Genomic DNA, 24783 nt, shown 5'->3' with positions numbered 1-24783 from the left:
CTCTGCAAGTATTGTACCATTGTCCATACAGGTACACAGCCTTTTTTTTTACCTCATGTGCAAGGAATACATCTTATGCATACAGCTTTAATCTGCTGAGCTGTGTAGAACTGTGTACTTTGTGCAAAAATATTTAGAAGGCAGAGACGGAACTGTGAAAGTGGTGGCCTCAGGGACCCCTCAGCTGATTCACTTGGTCCCCTTATGGGATTACGCACAGTGTTATACACTTTGGTAAATGTGTAGTTAATACTATCTTGCCTCATAAATTCTAAACAGGTTCCATTCATTCATTCATTCACTGTTCCCATAACTAGGATGCCAAATATTTCCTTTGTGAACCTGTAAGTGGGGTTATCCATAAACTTCAGGTAGCACCAAAGTCTTGACAAGTGGTCGAATATTTCTTTCTAATAATCCAAGTAAGTATAATTAATAATAGAGCTTCCCTTGTTGACACGTTTTTTAAAATATGTATTATTTCACAAAAGGACTCACTCCATGGTATACCTTAACACGGTCTACACACACAGCGTAAAATTAGAGGTGGGCAAGCCAGTGAAGGCTCTAGCTACTTGCCTGGTTGTCGCACAGCTGGAGGTCCTCTTGGACACTCGAGCGCAAAACAAGCCAAGCTTTCATGTGGCTTCTGCCTGCGATTTACCCACGCTCTAACCTAATACACATTAATAAAAAAAAAATCACATTTGATTTAAAACAAGAGAGGGAAAGAGATATTCTTCTAGGAGCTGAATGGCTCAATATGAAATTAGAAAATCTGGGAATTTTCCAGGCTTTCCTGCTTGGCTTAATTGTGTGATTCTAGGCAAATATTTTATTTCACCATGCTTCTTTTTTAGGGTTGAGACTGCATCGCATGCGCATGTGTTTCCCTTGCGAGACGCATTAGTAGTTAGAAAAGGGCTCGGAGCCCCGTCCATGTCACATCAGTGTCTTTCATTGGTTCATGGGCTTGCCTGTTAAAATCTGCTTGCTTTCATTAGTGGAAGGCATGCATTAGTCCTCCTCAAGCGCATCGACCAACTACTGAAAACATGTGAGGCTTGCTGTTTTCCGTCCTGTTTGTGGACTACTTTTTATCTTTTTTTGCAGCGCGATCTCGCTTGGCAGAAGTCAAGCGCTTTCCATGTCATCTACCTTGTTACATAGTTAATTGCACTGTTGCCGGTTACGTAGATAATTGCACTTTTGCCCATAGGTTTCACTATGAGTGAACTGTAGCAGTGCTATTGCACTCTTTTTTCCATTTAATGTGGCAAGAAAAGTCCGTTTGGGAGTTTACAACTGCTAATAGCTCTAACTTGGAAATGCGAGACCCGTTGCATTGCAAATGCTTGTTATCTTATTGCTTTTGAGAGCACTTTCAAATATGCGAGTATAGAAAGTGTGCTACATTAGCACCTCTTGTGTGTCTGATTTACACAGAATATAATGTTGCACCATGTAAAAATCTAGGCCATATACAGGGTGTGCATGACAAGTGGCTTGCCTCTTAATTCACTCATGGCATTGTTCTCATGGCAGTGGCATGAATATTTTAAGTCCTTACTTAAAAACTGTCACTTTTAATAAAAGCCTCTCAATGCAGTGGTTTCTGATATGCTAAGTTGAAACGCTTTTGTATGTTAAAGAAATACAATTTGGGGGGATTTTGAAGAGTCTCCTTTATCATATTTGTGTATATGTTTGTTTCACAGTTTACGTGACAGGTATGTTCAGCGCTTGGCTCAGGCATGGTCTCTTAGAGGCCAGTCAGACAGTCGGCTCTGGTTCGGCTCGCCCTGTTAATTTTTTGGCCAGACCACCTCAACTTGGTATGAGTAGCCTCTGTCCACCAGTTCAATGAAAACTGCACAAAGTGGGACTTGCTTGGTTCATTTTTAGACAGATAGCAACACAAACCTCATTTAGGAGTAGCCAGGGGTCACAGCTTGGTCTTTGCTACCCCTTGCACTGCCTTTGTGACCCCTGACCTCAGAGGTGGCAAATCCAGTGCCAGGAACAAAGCGGCAGCTCGTCCTTGAAGACGTCAGTTGGGGGTCCACACTCTTTGTTTTCTGTTAATTTTTTATTACAGTAATAGTGAATAATATGAGTACAGTTAGCTGGAATATGCCCTTCAGTGGTAGCTGAGGTAAGTAGAAATGCTTTTAAATGTATGTTGTGTGCATGCTTGCGTGTGACAGCGTTAATATGTGCGAGAGTGTATTCAAGGGGGAATTTGTGTGTATGTGAGTGAAAGTGGAGGTCAAAGGGCATGCGATGTCACTTCTGCTACCCCAGGCATTTTGGAGGGTTGACGCCCCTGGATAGCACCAACAAGCCACTCAGGTTACATATGACATCTCTACAAAACTGGTAAAACAGGATCCCCATCTTCAATAGCATACTGCAGAGCTAAGATTTTCAGTATGGGTTTCAAGGCACACTTCACAGTTGGTTAGGAAAATGTAACTTGATTTGACAATACAATTAACTAACGCTTAAAAGGGGGTAGAAACAATGTAGTCACTTGGCCCTGCACTTCAGCTCGCCATGCAGAGACATAGGTGACACATGCCCCCTAAGCTCTGGCAGAGCACTATCTGTCCAACTGTAGAGTGCACCCTACTATGGTAACAGGGCAGAGACATGTACGGACAGACCCGGGCCCTGCCCCACTTCCAATGCAGAGAAAACCGTGTGAAGTCTGCATTTGAATCATTCAGGTGTAGGTCAGTGAGACAATTGAATCCCTCTCTGTATGGACAAGTATCCCAACAGTGCTCTGCCAGCGCAATTCATGTTGATGAGGTGAGGAGTCAGACTCTGCGGTGTTCACGCATTCCAAGACCGCTCATCTATTGCGTTGGCTTTCGCTGGCCAACTTGTGACTGTGACTTGAGCTTTAATCCTTGGTGTTACTACAACTGACTTTAATCCTCAGAGTGTGAGAGCTCCATCATATCTTGTGAAGTGATGAGATTGGACGGATTAACAAATCAGTGGGCAGCGGAACAGATCGGGGACCTGGAAGAAGGAGCAACATGTGGGTAGAAGCTGCATTTTCCATCCTGAGTCTGAAACGGGCTGCTGCACCCAGATCTTCTCGCACCTAAGATTGTCTAACATCACCCTTATCATCAGCTGCCACATCTACTCACTGTCAGTTGGAGGCTCAGAGATTTAATCTCACCTCCTACAACACCACCCTCTCAACTCGCAAACCACCAAACACCGATCATCAGGTTAGCCGTTGCCACTCAACCAAAACAGACTCGACACGAGACCTGCATACCTGCATATGAGGAAAACAAGCTTGGACAAAGCTCTACATCTCAGTATCCACCTTCAGCCTTCACCAGAGCCCCTTGCCCTATCTCACCCACAAAAAGCCAGAGTTAAACGTCTGCATATACTCACTGTAGTAACCTTTGACCCTCCGGTGCCTTCAAAACCGAAATCAGAGACCTTGTTAGGTGCATAACATGGTACTTAATGCTTCATGCAGCACAACCCAGAGTATGCACAAAATGCAGTCAATGTGGTGAGTGGGATATAATGCAGAAAGGATTATTGATGATTGAAGTAGTTAGGAATGTTTGTTGCAGCAAGGGACCTGTGATGCAGTGAGGCACATATTTGATGTAGAAAGGGATATTTGAGACAAACTGGTATGTGTAGAACAGGAGCACTCATTAGCGTTTGATGTAGTGGTATTTCAGGCACCATGATCTCTTCCCTGCCATACTATGGGAAATGTTGACTCGTTGTAATAAACAGCTGCTTACTTAATGTCCCGAATAATATTTCCTGCACTGAACAGCGGGAACATTTAGGAGAGTAGACCAGGTTGAGTACATATATCATACAGGTCTTCAACATTAGCGGCCAGGTTACGCAGGTCACAAAAGTGCACTACCATCGGTGCTCGTCGCCCCAGTGGCCCGGCCCCTTCCCACTAAGGAATAATAAACCTAGTTTACTATCCCTTCGTGGTGAAAGGTTTGCAGCTTCTGCTGCTGGCAAGGGGGCCACGCTCCTCCGCCCTAATGCAGGAGCCGCCCCTGCATACAAACCTTAACATAGAGCTGTCACTATTGCTCTAACTAAAGCAACATAGTTTACCTGACGCATTTCACATCCTGCTCCTTTGCATGGTGCAAGGAAGCAGTTTTTGAGCTACAAGAACAAAGCACATTTGCTGATTAAATCTGGTCAGGCAGCAAAATAAGTTATCAACAAGCATTTGGAATGTAATAGGTCTCGCATTTGTGAGAGTTAGAGCTGTTGGCACTGTAAATGACAATGTCTTTTACCTATGTGTTTTGGTTTGGAGTGTAGTGGATGTATGAACAGAGACAGCTGAAGCACTGTCTAAGAATGGGGAATTACCACTGGGAACAGAGATACAGCTGCAGCACTGACTAGAGGACTTAGAATGAGGAATTACCACTGGGACCAGAGAGGCAGCATTGTCTACAGGACTGAGAATGAGGAATTACCACTGTGACGACAGAAGCAGCAGCAGCACTGCCTAGAGGACAAAGAATGAGGAATTATCACTTCGACCAGAGAAGCAGCTATCAGCAATGTCTAGAGGACTTAGAATGAGGAATAACCACTAAGGCAGAGAAGCAGCTAGCAGCACTATCTATAGGACTTAGAATGAGCAATCACCACTGGGGCCAGAGAAGCAGCTAGTAGCACTGCCTAGAGGACTTGACTTAGAATGAGGAATTACCACCAAGGCAGAGAAGCAGCTTGCAGTATTGTCTAGATGACTTAGAATGAGGAATTACCAATGTGACTAGAGAAGCAGCTGCAGCACTGACTAGAGGACTTAGAATGAGGAATTACCACTGGGACCAAAGAGGCAACATTGTCTAGAGAACTGAGAATAAGGAATTACCACTGGGACCAGAGAAGCAGCTGCAGTACTGTTTAGAGGACTTAGAATGAGGAATAGCCACTGGGACCAGAGAAGCAGCTGCAGCATTGTCTACAGGACTAAGAAATATGTTTTCACTGGTGTGGTGTGAGCACATTGCTATGGACAACCAAAATAATACTAAGGCTGCAATGTCCAGACAGGAGGAGGGAGCCATCACACGCTGTAACAGGAGGAAGCGTGAGCATGCGTGAACGTAGTGTGATGGCCAACAAACATTTTCTCTTAGTGAAATCGCCCAGGAGGGAACTAAGCAACCAAAGGAGGGACATTTTAAAAAAATGCACCAATGAAAAAGGAAGCATTTAAGACAAGCACAACAAAGAACGAATGGCACTAGTGGGCATGGTTAAAGCCCATAGGCTGAATACAGCATTTATTGAACCAGCGCATGTGAGCTGCCTAGGCTCAATCGAAATCCGTGACCACTGATTTCAGCTGTCAGAAAATAAGTTTTAACTGTCTCAAAGACAGAACATGATTTGCAATTAAAACACCTTGATTACATGCGTAATTACATTAGCGGCCCCCTAAAAATGTTGTTCTAGGTAAATCTACAGATGTGACTGATTGTATTCTAGGAAAATGTAGAGAAGTGAGTCTGATTGCATGGGCCAGGGGAAATGCAGAGGAATCCAAAAGATAAGCTTGGAGAGAGAGGAAAAAGGCACAGAGTTAATCAGAGGCCAGAGGATGTGATGTAAAAGGAAGAGCAAACAGCGAAAAAGATATGGAGTGGGGAATCAAAATGGGACAAGGAGGAAGAGGCAAAGAATTCCTAAGAGGGAGAGGACCTGACAGGACCAGGGTCATTAAGATAAGGCAAAACACTGAGAAGTGCTACAGCTTTTAAAGTAGATGAAGAAGAAAAGAAAACAAAACAAAACATTAACAAATAGAACATAAATAGCAACAAGAGCAGGCCCATGGAAACGTAGCAAAAAGACAAGTACCACATTCAGAGACACAGAAATAAAGAGAATGACAAAGAAAACTGACAAAGTAACACCAAACATTTTGCTATCAAATATTCAATGGAAATGAAAGACAGTAACGCACAAACAGAGAGACTTAGGGCCAAAGGCATTTCCCATTTAATTTGCAAATTTGGAGGCTAAAGTGCGCCTTGGTCTCTAGTTTTACTGGACCCTTTCCGGATGGGATTTAGAACGGTTAGGCCACGAAATTCATGCTTGCTTTATTGATGGATATCAGTGAAGCAGCTAATGATCCCACTCACCCCCGGGTTTCAGAGCCATATTCAACTGCGTCGTCCAATAGATGTTCTTTGACTGTACAATGATCGTCCCTAGCTGACCTTAGTATTTCAGTCTGAGACAGCCTCTCTCTCTCTCCAGTCGCTTTTAACCAAATCACGTTCTTCTCTGGTGTCCCTTAATCTCTCTTCTCTTCACTAGTATTGCTGCCAGTTACAGCCCGTGCTGCACCCTTCGGCTCTCCGTGAAGATTAAATGTACAACTTCCAACAAGACACTGAAGATCAGTGCCTGATTTGCATGAATAGATATTCATATAGTAACTAGAACTGATAGGGTACTCACCAGGCTACCACAAGACCTCTGCTAATGCTATGGCCTGGGAAGGGTGTACTGAGCTTGTTAAGGCAGGTGGTTATGGTAGGATTTGGGCTGTTCCAGAGCCTAGTATCAGCCTTTCCTCTAAAGTTGGGACATGGGTCTGCTGGAAAGGATACTGATAACTCGAAGGGGCTTTTAACTGAAATACACTCTCGAAATACTGTGAATTTTGGTTGGAGGGGAACACCAAAGTTGACCACAAGCCGTACTTCTGCCTTCTCTCTTCTGTGGATGGAAGCAAGAAAGGCAGTGATAGGCCACAAAGGCCTAGCCCCACCTTTCGTTGAGGGACGACATCCTTAACCTAGATGAGATCTAACTGGGTTAACCCGTATGGGCTTTCTTTACTAGGATTCCACCTATTACCTCCGCTGTTTATTGTAGCACTACGTCACTAGAGCTGGACTGGAAAATAAATATATTTTTCTGAACGTTACATTCTTTTTCTACCAGTAATTATAAACTTAACTGTTAAAATAAGAATGGAGGATAGTTTCAAGTACCTGAAGTCGTTGTCTACAGTAAAAATAAAGTTGTAATACAGTTCAAACTAGATGAACGTATGTAAGTATGATTGTTTGTGTTTCTAGCAAAAATGTAGCCTCATGAAACCGATGACATTTACATCTAGATAAATCTTCTTTGACATTTTTTTTTTTTTTAATGATATCACCATGTTTGACAAATAATACATGATGAAGGCCTTTTAACTCTAAATAGATCTCTTTATTTGTCTATTTCCTATGTCCCTTTTCCTATTTGCCCAAACCTTTGCTTTCCTTCCTCGGTGGCTGCCAACCCCTTTTTGCTTATGTGCTCAGTCCCTTCTTCTTTCACCGAAATTCACCAGTTATAGTTAGCAGAGCTATAACTTGTTCCCCGGATTGGACTGCATATGACCTCATGCATTACATCGTTCATGACATGTTCTATGAATTCATTTATGACCTCACTGCTGATATCTCAAATGACATTGCTGATGACATCACTGAAGACGTCATCCAAGCTTCGGTTTCCCACATATTGCTATATTATTTACTATGGCTTCAGACGTAGCAAAGTTCACATTACAAATCAAACCACAGTTCTATGGGAAACCCTCAGTGTTGAATCTGTGAATATCTGTTCAGAAAAGGCCAAAATAGTGAATGCCAATTCCAAAACAAATGACCAAGTACGGACAGCTGCTATCTCTATCAAACCCCGACTCACATTGAACCTACGCTAAGAAATGAAGTTGATATGATTAGAGAACTGAGTAATGTAAATAGTGTTTACTCCTGGAAGCTAAATCTTTATTTTGCTCTCCCTCTTCTGGCAGACAGTAATTAGAATTTGGATAGGCATTACTAGGGTTTGCTTGCTTCCAAGACAGAGACAACAGTGCTTGGGTAAGGAGAGGTGGTGTTTTGCCCTTGGGAGGAGGGCCTGTGAGCTGGGCCTAAGAACTTGATTAACTTAGAATATACCTACCATGTCACAAGCAGACGAAGCTGACACTGAGACCTGTTCCCTTCTTTTGTCTACCCAGTTAGGCTGGCCCCCATCATAGTTGGCCATTTGTTGAGATCATAGTTTCATATCCTTCTGGAGTGTCAATACCTGCTTGACAGGTCTGTCGGGTTTAACATATCACACTTGGAGTACACATCAAAGGGCAAAGACAGAATGCCAGAACAATTCTTGTGTTCCCTGTCTGGTTGCTAAAACTCATCTTTGTTCTACAGAATTCTGTCTCTGAGGTTGTTGTGGGAACATGGACTGTTTCAAACTGGATTTTTGTGTTAGATGTTGAAGGACACAAGGATTGCCACAGTACACTCCCAACACACAACCTCAGCCCTCGGAGCTCCTGTTTAGCGTAGCTGAAGGCCTTTGCCTTCCTGAAAATGCTCAATATGTGTGGTAGGGCTAACCCCATTTATTATGACTTCCCCACTGTCTCATTCAGGCATAAATGTGGCACCAGTGGGTACCCACTTCAGAACACTCCAGGACCTGTGAAAGTTAAGGGGACTTAACCTGCTATCTGAGACCTGAGAAGAGATCTAAAGGACTGAACCAGGTCTCCCTCTTGTACCAAGGACAAAATAGTGGTCTGCAAGGTTCATAAGACTGAACTCCTGTTAAAGCTATAACAAGCTACAAGAGGATTTTTACTGCAACTGACCAGTGGCAACCAAACTTGGGCTAGTTCCTCCTGTGGGGCCCCACTTACCACCGTGTGAGTCTCTAAGTGCCTCCTCTGAGGTCCTGGGGGGCTTTAGAAGTGTACTGCTATAGTAGATCAGACTAAAATGACTACATTCAGAAGGTAAAATCTTTGACCAGGATGAACCTGATTAATGTATCTGACCCATGTTCCATCATGGTCAATGTCAAATTGCACCTAGGTCCTACTCGAGCGCAATCTGTGAATATCATTGCTACTTTTTGCTCCTTAGTGCAATTTCTTGTCACTTTAGTGTCCTTTTCTTTATTAAATTTTAGTTTGTCTGATTTGTTTTGGAATGTAGGGCCAGATGTAGCAACCAGTTTGCGACTCGCAAACGGCAAAAATTGCCGTTTGCGAGTCGCAAACCGGAGTTTGCTATGCAGAAATGCATTTTGCGAGTCGGGACCGACTCGCAAAATGCATTTCCGGCTCGCAAATAGGAAGGGGTGTTCCCTTCCTATTTACGACTCGCAGTGGTATGCAATTCCATTTGCGACCGCGTGTGCGGTCGCAAATGGAGTCGCAGTTACCATCCACTTGAAGTGTATGGTAACCCACTCGCAAATTGGAAGGGGTCCCCATGGGACCCCTTCCCCTTTGTGAATGGACCCCCAAATATTTTTTCAGGGCAGGTAGTGGTCCAAGGGACCACTACCTGCCCTGAAAAAATTCCGAAACAAAAGGTTTCGGATTTTTTTTTAAAGTGCAGCTCGTTTTCCTTTAAGGAAAACGGCTACACTTGAAAAAAAAAAACTGCTTTATTAACAAGCAGTCACGGGCATGGAGGTCTGCTGACTACAGCAGGCCTCCATGTCAGTGAGTGCCCATAGTCGCTATGGGGCTGCAATTTGCGACCCACCTCATTAATATTAATGAGGTGGGTCTTTGCGACCCCATAGCGACTCGCAGATTTGCAAAGTACCTACATCTGTCCCGTAATTGTTTTGCATTTAAACTTTACTAATGTGTACTACAGGGATGTGGAATTCCTATAGCCCAACCCCAAGGACATATTGTTTAGGCTCAAGTACAACACATTTTCAGGTTTATTTTGTCCTTGGGACAAGTGGGCTCAACCCAATATAGCATAAACCCTTTGGTTGTCAATTTACAGAGAAGAGAACTGCCTGCAGGTGAGGTAATATGTGTATCCATATGTTACTGCTTTGTGAACTTTTATTTATGGTTCATCAATGAAAAGCCTTTATTATTAGGGTGAGCAATCTAATTAAACGTTCTGAGGTCCCACTGCACTACTGACAGTGGTTTCAGTAAAAAAAATGTGTATAAACATCTGAAACGTTTAACAATATGAGGATACGTATAATACTCCCAGAGTGCTCTCTGATTAGATGCAAATTTTTGCAAAAGCTTGTAAGCAATATTGAATATTCTTTGCTTTCAAAATAAAATGCAGGAAAAAAACATTTTGATGAATTACTGTGAAATTTTCTGTACTATCTCTTTGAAGTATCATATAGTAAACTGTTAATGCATCCTAGTATAAACAAGAACTGGCAAAGGCAACAGCTCCGATATTGGTGGCCAATCTTTTGGTTTTGTCAATGCGTGTTTTGTTTTGATGTGGCTTTTGCAATACATTATTGTGTGGGAGCTGTAAGACCCTCATCATTGTAAAAAATAACGGCAAAAAGGAAAAAAAGTGTTTCAAAAAGCACACATTGCTGTGTAGTTCCTGGCACTGAACAAAACTACTTTGTGTGCCAATATGCTCCTTGTGGCAGAGCAGAATGCTCTCGCTCACAGTAAAGCCAGCAGATAGATGGATAGAGAGAAATCGAATTTTAATAAAAACAAAATGTTTTGGTTAACGCCAGACCTAATTGGGGGCCCAATCCTTAAATCCCATGGTATATGTCTTTGCATTAAAGGCTTTCATAAACTCACAAGAATTTACGTAAGTAGACCCGGAAATTGCACTCCTTGAACATATTTGTGAACTGTATTTTAGCACCAGCAAATATGGATGTAGGAGATTTGCTCATATGAAAATCTATTGAGAGTTTACATGTTCACTTTTCCTCCAGTCATGTTTTTTCCCAACTCTGGAAGAGCTTCTGCTTCTGCCCTTGTCAGAAGTAAATTTCCAACCTTTCTTGGTATGGGAAAAGATTAGAAAAAAGCTGGTGAAAATCCTTAAAACTTGCATTTTAGTAGGTTTGCACAGAGTCAAAGGTATTTCAGGCCTGGAACTATTGCTTACTGCTTCTTCCAGCCCCAGTATGTAAATCTGTGGAGAGGTGGCAAAATATTATGGAAATGCTATAGTAGGGCTTGAAATTGCTAATATTGAACCCCTACTATAGTATTAGCCCTGGCATAATCAGATCATAGAGGCTATTATCAGGGCTCTTACATAATGAACTGAACAGGTATTTCTTACAATTAGGAATAAGCAAATGTAACCATTTTTAAAGGGGGAGGAGAAGCACTCTAGTCCTGGATAGCAGGGGTAGAGTACACACAGATCTAAAGCTAGCAAATGAGACAGGGGGGATAGATAGATAGATAGATAGATAGATAGATAGATAGATAGATAGATAGATAGATAGATAGATAGATAGATAGATAGATAGATAGATAGATAGATAGATAGATAGATAGATCATCGTTTATGGGCCCCTTGTGTCACCCCTGGTACTGCCTTTGTGACACCTGGCCTCAAAGGAAAACAGTGTCAGCTAGTCCTTCTGGATATCATCTGGGTCTCCACACTCATCATATTCTATCATCTTTTTAATTACACTAATTGTGAATAATGTCTCATGATTAATGTAAATTATAGTACAATTGGCTGGGATAAGACCTTCCCTGGCAGCTGAGTTAAGGAAAAAAATGCTTTTAACCCCTCGGGTGCCCAGGACGAGGTGGTCTCGTCCTCACCTGTGGTGCTCAGGCGCCAGGGTCGTAACCACCTCATCCTGGTAGAGGCCCTTGGGGGAAGCCCTAGCGCCTCCCCCGAGGGTCTCACACGCCCCTCTCATGGGCAGGGATGGAAGGGGAATCGCTTTCCCTTCCAACCCCACCACCCCCGACATCCCCAGTGACGTCTGATGACGTCAGCCTGCGATCGCTGCTGACCTCATCAGAGGCTGCCCCCACCACGCTGGAAGTTCCGCAAAAAGCAAAGCATTTCCCTTCCAGTTACGGGCTGGGGCAGGCAAAGGCATCAAGAGAAAGGAAAGGCCTTTCCTATCCTTTAAAGTTTCTCTGAGCATTTCTGCAGCCCGATTGTGAAGCGATCGGGCTGCAGAAATGCCCACTAGACACCTGGGAGTTATTTTTTTTTCAATAAATGGGAATGACCCCTTTGGCAAGGGTCACTCCCCTGGGAGTATTTTTGAAGGCCTTTTTTGCCCCCCAGGGGGGCAGATCTGCCTATTGTAATTAAGCCGATCTGCCCCCGGGGGGGGGGCAGAAACCTCTAGACGCCAGGGATCTTTTTTTTATTGTTAACATGTGGGGAGTGACCCCTTAGGCAAGGGTCACTCCCCTGGGGGGGGATTTTGTATTAGACCATTTCTGCCCCCCTTGGCGGCAGATTGGCCTATTTTTATTAGACCTATCTGCCCCCAAGGGGGACAGAAACCACTAGGTACCAGGCATTTATACTTTTTTTAAAAAATTTACAGATGGAGAGCGAGCCCTTAGGCAAGGGATGGTCCCCTGGGGGGGCAAATTTGTTTTAGGCCATTTCTGCCCCATTTGGGGGCAGATCGCCCTAAATCTATTAGGCCGATTTGCCCCCAGGGTGGGCAGAAACCACTTAGGCATCAGGGATTAGTGTGTGTGTGTGTGTGTGTGTGTGCTTTGTTTGGAGGGGCAGCCCCTTGAGCAAGGGTCGCTCCCCATGGGAACACATTACTTGTCAGCCTAAAAACATTTTTTTTCAAACTGCCCTTTTTGACCCACTTTGGTTCCACCTCCTTTTCGACATTCCCCGTCACAGGCACTTGGCCCACCTACACATGTGAGGTATAATTTTTGCCAGGAGACTGAGAAGAAAGGTGGGTGGTAGGAAATGTGTGCTGGTGTGCTGATCCCACACAGAAATGAGGGAAAACTTTGAGTTTTTAGCTAAATTGGAGGTTTGCTGAGAATTCTGGGTAAGAAAACACTAGAGGATCCAAGCAAGTCACACCTCCCTTGATGTCTAGTTTTCATAAATATTTGGGTTTGGTAGGTTTCCCTAGATGGCTGCTGAGCCCAGGACCAAAAACACAGGTTCCCCCCGCAAAAACAGGCAGTTTCATATTTGATAATTTTGATGTGTCCACATAGTGTTTTGTGGCATTTCCTGTCACGGGCACTAGGCCTACCCAAGTGCCTAATTTGTAAATAGAAACGTGCCGGTGCCCAAAGCCCTCCTCCTAAACATGCAGCTGCTGCAATTAAATGTGCGAGCACAGGATAGTGAGGCAGCATAATCCTATAGCCATCTCGGGCCTCTTTACTCCATTTACAGCCTCTCCCTGCCCCTTTAGCTCACTTCTGCAGCTTTCTGCTTGCTCCCTTTGTGATGCTTTTTTTGTTTTTCTCTTCCTCTGTCTTTCCTAAATGGGTCTTTTGCTCGCAAAAAATGCTTGAGGCAGAAGATTAAGCACCGGCCCTCAAAAATAAGTGCCGGTGCTCAGCACCGGAAACAAAAAGCATAAATTAAGCACTGGCCTACCCACACAAGTGAGGTACCATTTTTATCGGGAGACCTCGGGGAACGCTGGGTAGATGGAAGTTTATGGCTCCCGTCAGATTCCAGAACTTTGCAGCACTGAAATGTGAGGAAAAAGTGTTTGTTTTTTTTGGCCTAATTTTGAGGTTTGCTAAGGATTCTGATTACAGAACCTGGTGAAAGCACCACAAGTTACCCCAGCCTGGGTTCCCCTAGGTGTCTAGTTTTAAAATGTATATGTTTGCTAGATTTCCCTAGGTGCCGGGTGAGCTAGAGGCCAAAATCCAAAGCTAGGCACTTTGAAAAAACAGGTCAGTTTTGTTTGGGAAAATGTGATGTGTCCACATTGTGTTTTGGGGCATTTCGTGTTGCAGGCACTAGGCCTACCCACACAAGAAAGGTACAATTTTTATCGGGAGACTTGGGGGAATGCTGGGTGGAAGGAAATTTGTGGCTCCTCTCAGATTCCAGAACTTTGCAGCACCGAAATGAGAGGAAAAAGTGTTTTTTTGACTAAAATGTTGAGGTTTGCAAAAGATTCTGGGTAACAGAACCTGGTGAGAGCCCCACAAGTCACCCTATCCTGGATTCTCCTAGGAGTCTAGTTTCCAAAAATGCAAACATTTTCTGGGTTTCCTTATGTGCCGGCTGAGCTAGATGTCAAAATCCACAGCTAGGCACTTTCCAAAAAACATGTCAGATTTCAATGTAAAAATGTGATGTGTACATGTTGCGTTTCCTGCTGCGGGCATTAGGCCTACCCACGCAAGTGAGGTACCATTTTTATTGGGAGACTTGGAGGAACACAGAATAGAAGAACAAATGTTATTGCCTCTTGTCTTTTTCTACATTTTTTCCTTCCAAATGTAAGACAGTGTGTAAAAAAGACATCTATTTGAGAAATGCCCTATAATTGACATGCTACTATGGGGGGCCCGGAATTCAGAGATGTGCAAATAACCACTGCTTCTCAACACATTATCTTGTGCCCATTTTGGAAATACAAAGGTTTCCTTGATACCTATTTTCCACTCTTTATATTTCAGCAAATTAATTTCTGTATACCCGGTATCCAATGAAAACCCATTGCAAGGTGCAGCTCTTTTATTGGCTCTGGGTACCTAAGGGTCTTGATGAACCTCCAAGCCCTATATATCCCCGCAGCCAGAAGGGTCCAGCAGAAGTAACGGGATATTGCTTTTGAAAATCTGACATGGCAGGAAAAAGTTACTAGTAAAATGTGGAGAGAAATGGCTATTTGTTCACCTCGTTTCAATATTTTTTTATTTCAGCTGTTGTTTTCTGTAGGAACACTTTGTAGGATCTACACAAATTACCCCTTGCTGAATTCAGAATTGTGTCTACTTTTCAGAAATGTTTAGCTGTCCAGGATCCAGCATTGGTTTCACACCCATTTCTGTCACTAATTGGAAGGAGGCTAAAAGCACAAAATATAGTAAAAATGGGATATGACCCAGTAAAATGCCCAAATTGTGGTTTTCTGATTCAAGTCTGCATGTTCGTGAAAGCTGGGAAGATAGTGGTTTAAGCACCACAAACCCTTGGTTGAGACCATTTCCATGAAAAAAACCACAAGCCTTCTTCTGCAGCCCTTTTTTTCCCCTTTTAAAAAAAAAACGAAATTTTCGCTGTATTTTGGCTAATTTCTTGGTCTCCTGTAGGGAAACACACAAACTCTGGGTACCTCTAGAATCCCTAGGGTGTTGGAAAAAGAGGACACAGATTTGGCGTGGGTAGCTTATGTGGACAAAAGTTAATCAGGGCCAAAGCGAAAACTGCCCCAAATAGCCAAAAAAAAGGACTGGCACCTGAGGGGGGAAAGGCCTGGCAGCGAAGGAGTTAAATATATGTTGTTTGTGTTTGACAGTGTTTGTTTACATGTGAGAGAGTGTATGTATGTAAGTGTTAATATGTAGTAAATATGTGTGAGTGAAATTAAAGGTCAAGTGGCATTTGATTTTACTTCCATTACTTCTGGCATTTTGGTGAATTGATGTTCATGAGGATGATTTATTATACAAAATATAGTGGTGGAATAAAAACCACTATTTCATAGGGTGCCATAAAATAGGGAAAATATTTTAGGAGTCACTGTAGAATAGGGAAACTATTCTATGTGCCGTTTTGAAATATGAGTTTCGTCATCTTAAAGACAGCCCTAAAACCACTGCAAACAGCTTTATATTTGCCCATTTTGTAAACAGCATTCATGAAAGATAAACTAAACCTATCATTGCACTCAGTGCCCATTATTAGTTTTGCTTTGGAGGCAACACCTTAAACCATCTCACTCTCCAGATAGAATGTATTTTTATCATGCAGCACATGGTGTTTTTTCTAAAATCCTTCATTTTTAATTACATAATTATTTTTCACTTACTTTTTACTATAAACTTTTCTTCTTAGAAAAAAACAAAATATTCAAGATAACCGGATGAAAGTGAATATGTAATATAAAAAACGTAAAAGGTACCATAATATTATCCTTTACCGCAGTGACATCTCGGTGCTCTGGTAACATTTGTATACCATGTCGCCTTCAGCCTTGTGATTTATGATGTCACAGAATCTTCTGATGACAATATGGGACCATTGTGAGATGAAAATGTTCCATGCACGGCTCTAGAAAGGGTGTGCGCCTGTTCTGTGTTAGACTGTTACGACCATCACGTCATGCCTCTGTGGGATTTTGATTTTTACTTCAGTGAACACATCAATCGTGTTTTCACTGAAGGCATCCCATGGAATGCTCTGACCCCGATGTCAGGAGAAGCACATAAAGTGCAAACCTTTTGAGAATTGCAGTGCCCTCTCAATGAGTTGGGAAGGAACAATGGTGTTTTGGATATTGCCTTCAACGGAGATATGGTCACTGGTCATTCTTAGTAAGAGGTCAGGTTGGTCCCATTCACTGAGTCCTTCTCTTCATCTCGTCAGGACATTTATGGAGGGACCATGTTTTCTCTGCATGTGGGTGGTAGGGTGCGCTTAGAGACTGTGTTGTGCATCAGTGTATCGGAAATGGAATCCACCTTGAGACTTCTGGCTGCAGATCATCCACATGATAGAGACTGGAGGTAGGTCTGTTTAGATTCTTTGTGGATTGAGGGAAGCCTTGCAAAGTTACTCACCCTCTGGCCCTTAAAATGTGCCAGGACCCAGTAGGTGGAGGGTGATCTCCCTTTGAAGTGCACAGGCTGCAGATGCCTATATCTCCTTCCCCTCTCTCTGGCAATGTCACTGCAGAGAATCATAGTCGACAGTAAGAATGCATTTCTCTCTTTGTCAGTGTTTTTCACTGTCAGAGCACACACTTCCTGCGTCACTTCCTGCTAATTGTGCATGACAAAGATGGTGGCCAGAGCGGCCCACCTGAAACTGTCCAACACCATTGAAAATTAGATGTAACCCAAGACAGCCAGAGGTTCTAGAATTAACATCCACCTATACCAAGTATGGATAAATGCTGGCAGAAGCCAAGGTCATTGCTCAAGGGATTTCTCACGTATTAAGCAACAGTGTGGAACGATTTTGGAGTTCTGGGGCTGATGTCTTTGAAATAAAGGTCCCCGTGCCAGGTTGCAAGAGAACCTAAAAAAAAGGCCCAGCAAACTGACCTAACAACTGCTTGAAAGAAGGACTAACTGCCTTGTGGATCCAACGGATTGAATCCCTAATAGGAGTACCAGACTTGTGGAGTCACCAGTCAAGCTGCCTGGTGGCCAGAAGATGTGCATGAGACCTGGGATCCAGTAAGGAACAGTATGCGGTAAAGAACGTACACAAAACCCTATATATGGAGCCAAGCAGGTTATAAAGAGGAAGCTTTACAGAAAATATATTAGGAGTGAGGAGGGATGAGGCTGGTGTGAAGACGATGGAAAGTAAAGGTAACTAGGATTTGGGGGAAAAGTAGAGGCCAGTGTGCATGCAACCTATAGATTAAAATCCTGAACAATCTCTATAGTCTTTTCAATTCTTATGTTTACTGAAAACTAGTACAACTTCAGATTTTTGCTGGAGGCAGGGTTTCTCTAAGATGGGGTATTAAAAAAGAAATGGATAGACTAAGTAAGAGAATCGCAGCGAGAGGAAGACTGGTGGAAACCAAAAGGGAGAGGTTACCAAAAGAAATTAAGGATGTGGAAGCAGATAGAAAGGGGAGACAGAGGGGAGAGAGTGAAGAAAGGAGCTAGAGAGGCTGTGGAGAGTGGAACTAAGGGAAACATCTGAAGGGAAACAGATATAGGAAAACCAATCAAAAGAACTGAACAAGATGGAAAATGGAATAACGGGCGGAGGCTGGAGAAAGGGACATAATATATGTCCTCCTATCCATGAACCCTGCATTACCCACTACATTAAAATCCACTGACTTCATCACTTGCAAGTTCCAGACCTCTGTCTCCAGCCAACCCACTCCCACTTCAACTTCACATCGCCCATATCCAGTAAAACCTTCATCAAGGTAACTGCAAACTACCTGAGCAAGTTATTCATAAACAAATCAAACAATATATTTGCCATGGGACATCTGGCTCCCAAAGTATTCCTCCACCAGGAGTGTAAAAGAACCCTTCTTTGACCTACTACCACTGTGAACACTGGAGAATGGATCACTGAACAAAGCCACGACAAAGGCAACATTTCAAACCAGTTATTTTGTTTAATGCAATCCCTCAAATTACACTCCACAATAGTACTGGGTCATTCTGATCACTGTCCACCAAACAACAAGCCAAAAAATGGGAAAATACCAGAAGATAGGCCTTCTCAAGATTCATACCCAAGATCTGGAACAATATCCTGCCACAGATACAGGGTGTTCTTTCACTTCTTCACTATGGAAAATAACAGAAAACTCATTATATTTCACCAAAGTGGAGAAAACTCATCTCCATCTACCCCAAGAGAATTCATTAATGTCTCCTTCCGAGCAACCACACTCTGAACACATTCTTGAATCATCCTTGTAACCTCTACTAGATACAGCAGCCTGTTCTTTCCTAGTTTGGTTTGTGCTGCTAATGTTCCATACAAATATTTAAAGTTAGACTGGAAAGCAGGGTGTCAAAAACGAAAGGACTAGAGTTAAGGGGAAACAAAGAGAACGTGGGTGATAAATAAAAATACTAGAAAAGGCAGGGTGGGGAGACAGAAAAGGTGGACAGGGAATGGACTGGAGTCAGGGTGGTGAAAGGGGCTGAGGGCAGGAAAAAGAGAATGGAGACATGGAAATGGAGAAGTGAGGCTATCAAGCGATAACGTAGAGGGTGGAAACCAGTAGATGCGGAGGGTTCTGGACTAAGGGAGATACGTTGATACACGGCAAAAGGAAAGGGATGGAGAGACGATAGGCAAAAAAGAGTTTGAGAGCGGCCGAGAGGAGAGCGAGAAAAGGAAGTAGATTTGCGACAAAGGAACAGGGACAGTGAGAGTTGTAGAATAGTAGAGCGAGGGGCGAGACGGAAAGCGTAGTAAAAATAAGTACAGAATGGGTGAGTCGAGACGTAAAGAGGGGGGTGAAGATATGGGGCTTGAATCAGGACAAAAGAAGGCACATAAAAGAAGAAAAATAGTGACGGAGTGAGAAAGAGAAGGAAGTAGAGGGAGGGATGGAGAGGCTGGCCAGAAATAAGATCTGAGGCAGGGAGGAGAAGGAGGGAGAGATAACCAGCAAGAGGTAAACCCGACCATCGGGATAGCTCTGAGAAACAGGAAAAGATGGAGAAGCTGGAAAGCAAGTGAGATGTTACAGTAAGGGAGATTCTGGGGCAAAGGAGAGACCAAACAAGGTAGTGATGGGCTGCAAGCAGAAAAAAAAATAGCAGATGGAGATGAACCTGGTGGATAAGGCAGAAAATGAAAGGGAGCTTCTAGAAACGAGAGGCGGTAAAACATATATAGAGAGTGGAACGAGAGGCAGGGAAAAGGAGAGCGTCTTCTAATTGTATCAGGGCCTTCGGAAAATTGTGTTTGAGGGAATGAAGTAAGGCCTGACATGGAGCTGGGTCAGATGGAGGTTACCGTACCCATAGGGGGTTCCCGGAGAGTTCAGACTGGAGTGTGCTGGAGAGAAGGCCTCACTCACTCAACACTGCCTGCAGAAGGGGGCAGGGTGGAGTGGGGGCGGGCTTGGCCTACTCTGATAGCCAGCCGAGATTGGGACGAAGTGGAGGCCAGCCCACAAGAGCTGCGCCACAGAGTCCATTATCCCAGCCACGGCAGGGTGTTGCGTGGGTGAAGGTGGCAGCAACACCAGCTGAGGGGCACAGCCTGGGTGACTGTGTTTGAAATGATAGCGCCCTGCGACTGTCAAGCATCATCTTGGTTTTTTGTTTTCCCAATGGGCGGGTGGTGTAGTATGTGAAGGCGGAGCTAGAGCAGATTCTCCAGGCTCCAGTGAAGGCGGGGGCTGATCAGTTAACACGCAGCCTATGTGAGAGGAGGGCCCGGGCCGTCTCCGCCGCCGCCCCCCGAGCACGCGTTCCCGTGCAGGACAGCTCGCACTTTGCCAGCAGGCTGTTTGGAGGCAGGGTGACGGTCAGTCCTAGGCTCCGCCCGGGTCTGTGGGGCGGGGCGGCTTCCAGTTTCTGGTGAGCCCCTTGCTCACCCGCAGCCTGTTTGGAGGCAGTCCCTCCCCGCCCATATCCAGGCTTAGACCACACCCCGGGCCCGCGGGTTGTGACTTACAAAAGGTAATCTTCAGTGCTAAACAGAGGGGCAGCTGGAGGAGGAGGCGACTCACGCAACGACCGGGGAGACGAGAGCGGGGGCGGCTGACCGACAAGCGCAGGAGCCAGAGAGACCAACCACCGCCCCACCATGTACGACTGCATGGAGGCCTTCATGCTGGCGCCGCACCCGCTCTACGATGTCACCAACCCGGGCGCCTGCATGCTGCGCAAGGCCCGGCTCAGCCCCTGCTTCGGCGGCCTCGACCCCTTCGGATGGCCGCAGCCCGCGAGCCTGCAATGTAAGTGGCACCAGGCGGGGGTGGGGGCGCTTCTGCCAAGGGTGGCGGGCGGATATTTGTGAAGCGTTGGCCGTAGAGAGACCCTTGGGTGGCGAAAGATGCGGCCAGTCTGCCAATGTCACCTGCGAGGGGTTAACACCCTTCTGCCCCGAATCGCTTCTGTGGTTTTACGGCAGACACCCCTCGGTGCAGGGACGGATCACTGCTCAGTGTGAGTTGGTAAGGACCCTTATGCCCCCTCCTCGTGACAGATTTCGACTTGCATATCTCTCTTCTGGATACTGAATAAAGGATGGGATATGGACACCACTACCCTAGAGTGACTGGGATAACTCCTTTGGGAGAAGGAGTCATGTACCGGATGTTGTCCCTGCCACCCACGGTGGCCTATGGTACTAACAACTGACTGACTGCTTTTGGGTCACTGGAAGCATAAGCTGTTGTAGTGTCCTCCTGCTGCTCCGAGGTGACGAGGTATGGGCTCGGCCGACCCCCTTTGGTAAGGTGGAGTCATGGACTGGGCTCTTCTCTCACTGGAGTCATGAGCTGGGATATTGTTCTCACTGTAACACAGTGCGCTGTCACCTTTGTTTATGCAGGTTTAACAGTAGCGCCTTCAAACCACTGATATGTGTGCCTCTCGCTCACTTTGACTGAAGGGGAGTAAGGGAGTGGTAGAATGATTGTGTTCAGGTATGTTGTTGCACATCCTTGTCAAAGAGTTGAGTTAACGTCTAATTCCAGTCAGTATTTTTTGTCTGTAGTGATTAATCCTGTATTACGGGCTGATAAAATGAGCACCAGTATGATATTGGACATAGCAAGAAATTAGGGCTTTAAAGGCTCTAGCGCCTTGGTACCGGGCACAGTATGCCCAAAAAACACAGATGGATTCATTTTTAGGCCTATCTACGGACAGCCCACTTCACGGATTGCTTGGGCTCCAGCTTTGAGGTAGCTGTTGAATTATGATTTCTGTGCGGTGCTTTTTGAATTGGTTGTCTTGGCTTCACCCTTTGTGCTGCCCCTTGGAGTCACTCACCTTTCTCCCACACTGCGCCAGGCCTGCTCGAAGTCCGAAACTGGTGGTTTACTTCTTATTGTGCTCCGGTACCTCTTCTTGAAGACCAACCACTGCTCTGACCAGTGTACGGTTTTCAAGGGTTCGCCTTCGCAGTGTATATCGACACCCTGACTTAGAAGCTGTGTTTTTCTGTTCTTTTTTCGGTTAGTGATTGTTCTGGCTTGGGGGAGGAGATATGCAAAGTTTTTTTCCGCGATTTGCTTTCTCAGCCTGCTTGCGGGGGTCGTTGGCTATTAAGATGCAGAGATTTGGCCCTGAACAGAACCCATGGGATGCAGCATTTGAAAGGAGGCACTGCAGGGAAGGAATCTCGGTTCTGGGGGAGAGGGGCACCTCTGCCGTGATGCTGTTTTGTGTGCTCTTGCCATTCAGGGGCAAGAGTTTAGGAGGAAGGGGCGGGACCCTGGCAACAACATGAATGAATAATGTAGCGCTGCATCATAATAAGTTCGAATGTCTGCATCACATTGTGTGAATGTGCAGCCTTTTGCCAGCGCTTCATACACGCTGTACTGGATAGGGAAGGGGGTCAGGGCACATGGAGTCACGTATTCCCAGAATCGCAAGTGGGGACCAAACACCCAAATGCCTAGCACTATGCCCTCTATCTTGAAGAGGAGAGAGGAAAGGGTTTGCACCCCCAACTCCTGAACTATACCATTCCTACAACCGGGCACAAGGGAACGTCCCCTCGACACCACAGTTGTATGTAATCCCGTTGCTGTTTTGCTGGTGCAAGGTGGCAGCAATTTGAGACCCCATATGAGGAGTCAGCCTGTTTTAGTGGCACCACGGGACATGCCCAGGTGGGTGCCCCGTGGTTTGTGGCACACCGGTGAAGTGAAGGGTAGGGCATCCGTCCCCACCAGGCAGTTTTCGTCCACTTCCCTCCTCTCTAGTAAAGGCAGCACCTGATCTTGAACCGAAATATGTCTCCGCCCCTTCTTCTTTCAGAAACACAAAGCGCGTTCTCGGTCTGGATGGAGAAAAACGCAGATTGCGGGGGGAGGGGGGCTGGGAGCGCTGCGGAGCTCCCAAACCTTTCCGATCTCACCAAGTCTCAGTTTATGGCGAGAGGCGTGGTCATTCTTGGCCAGGGCCGAAAGTGCGGAAAGCCTGGGTGCCATGGGCAGGGCAATAATTCCAAGCACAAGCAGAGGGTTTGTCATCTCAGCTGCCCCCTCCACCTCTTCCTGCTCTTGACCGCCTTTCCTGCTTCAGTTTCCCAAATGAGAAAGAAAGTGGACGAGCTGCCTTCCAAGTTGTGATCTCTTCCTTTCTGTCCATGCCGCTCCCTTGTTTTTCCACTTCCACTATCTCCCCCGCCCCATTTTTTTGGTGCTTGGACTCTATCCTCCTTTTGATTACTCTAAAACCCTGCGATGTCTCGTACAAGCCTTTAATGCCGGTTCCTAAACAACAAGGGAACCGAGGCAATGTGAAATGGTGGTTTGCCCAGGATCACACTATTCATTCACGTGGTGGGTGTTGACTGAATTAGAACTCGACTCCTCTACTTGAACAGTCAATGGCTTCTTTACTGGGACAAATCGCCCACTTTCTCCTATTTGGTTGTTTTCCTCAGACGCCTTTTGTCACATGGTCACTGCATTTTTTGAGTTCCCGGTACCAGCATGTCACCGTGGGATCGGGACCTTTGCTTCTTTTCTGCACCGTTAAGGCCTCGGGCTCTCATCCTTTCTGTGCACTTGACTGCCCTCTCTGTGGCCCATGAAGCCTCTTCTCCGAGAGCTGCTCGCACCACATGAATATAGCTCTGTGGCCCATAAAGTGTAACGACCACCATTCCTGGGTCTGTAGCCTGGGGGCGCAAAATGTGGTGTTAGCTGTTATATTGGTGGCAACTTCCCCTCACAAAATGCCTGGAATGTGGCCAGGGGGGAACAAATGGGTGGGAAGGGCTCTGGCCGTAAAAGTTTTTATTACATGTTATAAACAGTTGTTTGAAGCTGAGCCGGGGCCCTGGAATTTCCTCCGTTTAGCAATTTAGCTGGAAAATCGACCACAAAGTTTGGAGTCTCTCCGGTTTCTCCTGCTGGGCCCGAGTTGCTAGGGACTGGGGCCTCTTGTCTCTTCTTTTACGATGGTAAAGTTGTGAAAAAAAGGTCTCCTTGGTGGAACCCTCTGGAGGTCTCCTGGCCTTGTAAAGAGAGGTGGGAGAGCAGACTGATAAAACATGAAAGGAGACAAGCTGTCACCCTCCTGAGAAAATCTTCAAGGGCAGGGTGGGAATGGCCCTGACACTGCAGTGCCGCCCCACAACCACTTCCACAAAAGGCCTTAGCTGAAATGCCCCTTCCCCCTTCATCGTGGAAAAGTCCAAGGCCTTTACCACTTCACCAGGGGCTTTTATGTTGCCCCATGATGCATTGCTGGAGGCCACGTCAGCTATACTAATACCCAAGCTGATCTAGACCTGGATACATTAACACCACTACGCTAATACTTGTGTCTGGCCAGTGGGTTTATTGAGCCGGTCGCCTACCTGTGGCTGCAGGCTAACTCAGATGCACCGACTCACTCTCAGTGGTGCAGTGGCCCAGAGCTCATTTTGTAGATCACGGTCTATTCATCTTCATGGGACAGAACCATGCTCTAATGAGATTGCTGGATGGAATTAGTTTAGCCGTATCCAGCTCTGCATTGGCTGGTTCTCTTTTAATTGCAGACGTTACCACAGTAGTTCATGAGGATGTCGGTGCTTCTGCCCAGCAGAAGGAGGCCAGGTGTTGCCCCCAGCAAAGATTAGTGTAGAACTGTTTAGGAGCAGACACAGTACACCACAGAAAGTGCTGTCTCTAGAGCGTCCCCTCAGTAACCTCCCCCCATCCCAAAGGCTTCACCTACAAATCTCTGCATGCTTCCCATAGGAAACCCAACCAACGTAAGCCTTCTACTAACTTACCCCCAGAGCCAGACCGGGACACGCAGTAGACCCGGGCACCGAAATAAGTGGCAAACCGAATATCTAAAAAAAAGTGGTCCACATTTGCAAATCGTGCAGCTTATGGACTTGTAAGACGCAGTGCATGGATATTTTGCAAGGTATAGGACACTACATACATTTGTGTATGCTGCAGATAATGTTTGTGGTAATAAAGGAAAATCGACAGTACAAACTGGCATATTTGGCCAAAAAAAAAACGACCGACAAACAGCCAAAAACATGTTCAAGCACTGATCTGTCAGACCAGCCCATCGGGCACTTCCTGATTACCCTTTAGGCT

At 45.3% G+C, this 24783-nt stretch overlaps 1 protein-coding gene across 3 annotated transcripts in view; it reads left to right on the top strand.

Annotated features, from left to right (window-relative positions):
* Positions 1-24783, top strand: part of RARG (retinoic acid receptor gamma) — a 321589-nt gene that overhangs the window by 216957 nt on the left and 79849 nt on the right. Inside the window, exon 1 of one of the 3 annotated variants that reach the window (XM_069230947.1) lies at positions 19946-20451. The exons of the other annotated variants lie outside the window; for them this stretch is intronic. Within the exon in view, the coding sequence (XP_069087048.1) occupies positions 20301-20451 (151 nt within the window). The 5' untranslated portion in view covers positions 19946-20300. Of the gene's footprint in view, positions 1-19945; positions 20452-24783 lie in introns of those variants that run through there. 3 annotated transcript variants of the gene reach the window in all.

Source organism: Pleurodeles waltl, chromosome 4_2 (assembly GCF_031143425.1).
Source record: "Pleurodeles waltl isolate 20211129_DDA chromosome 4_2, aPleWal1.hap1.20221129, whole genome shotgun sequence".
NCBI classification, from domain to species: domain Eukaryota; kingdom Metazoa; phylum Chordata; class Amphibia; order Caudata; family Salamandridae; genus Pleurodeles; species Pleurodeles waltl.
The sequence above is the reverse complement of the archived record's forward strand: the minus strand, read 5'-3'. Positions and strand labels throughout refer to the sequence as shown.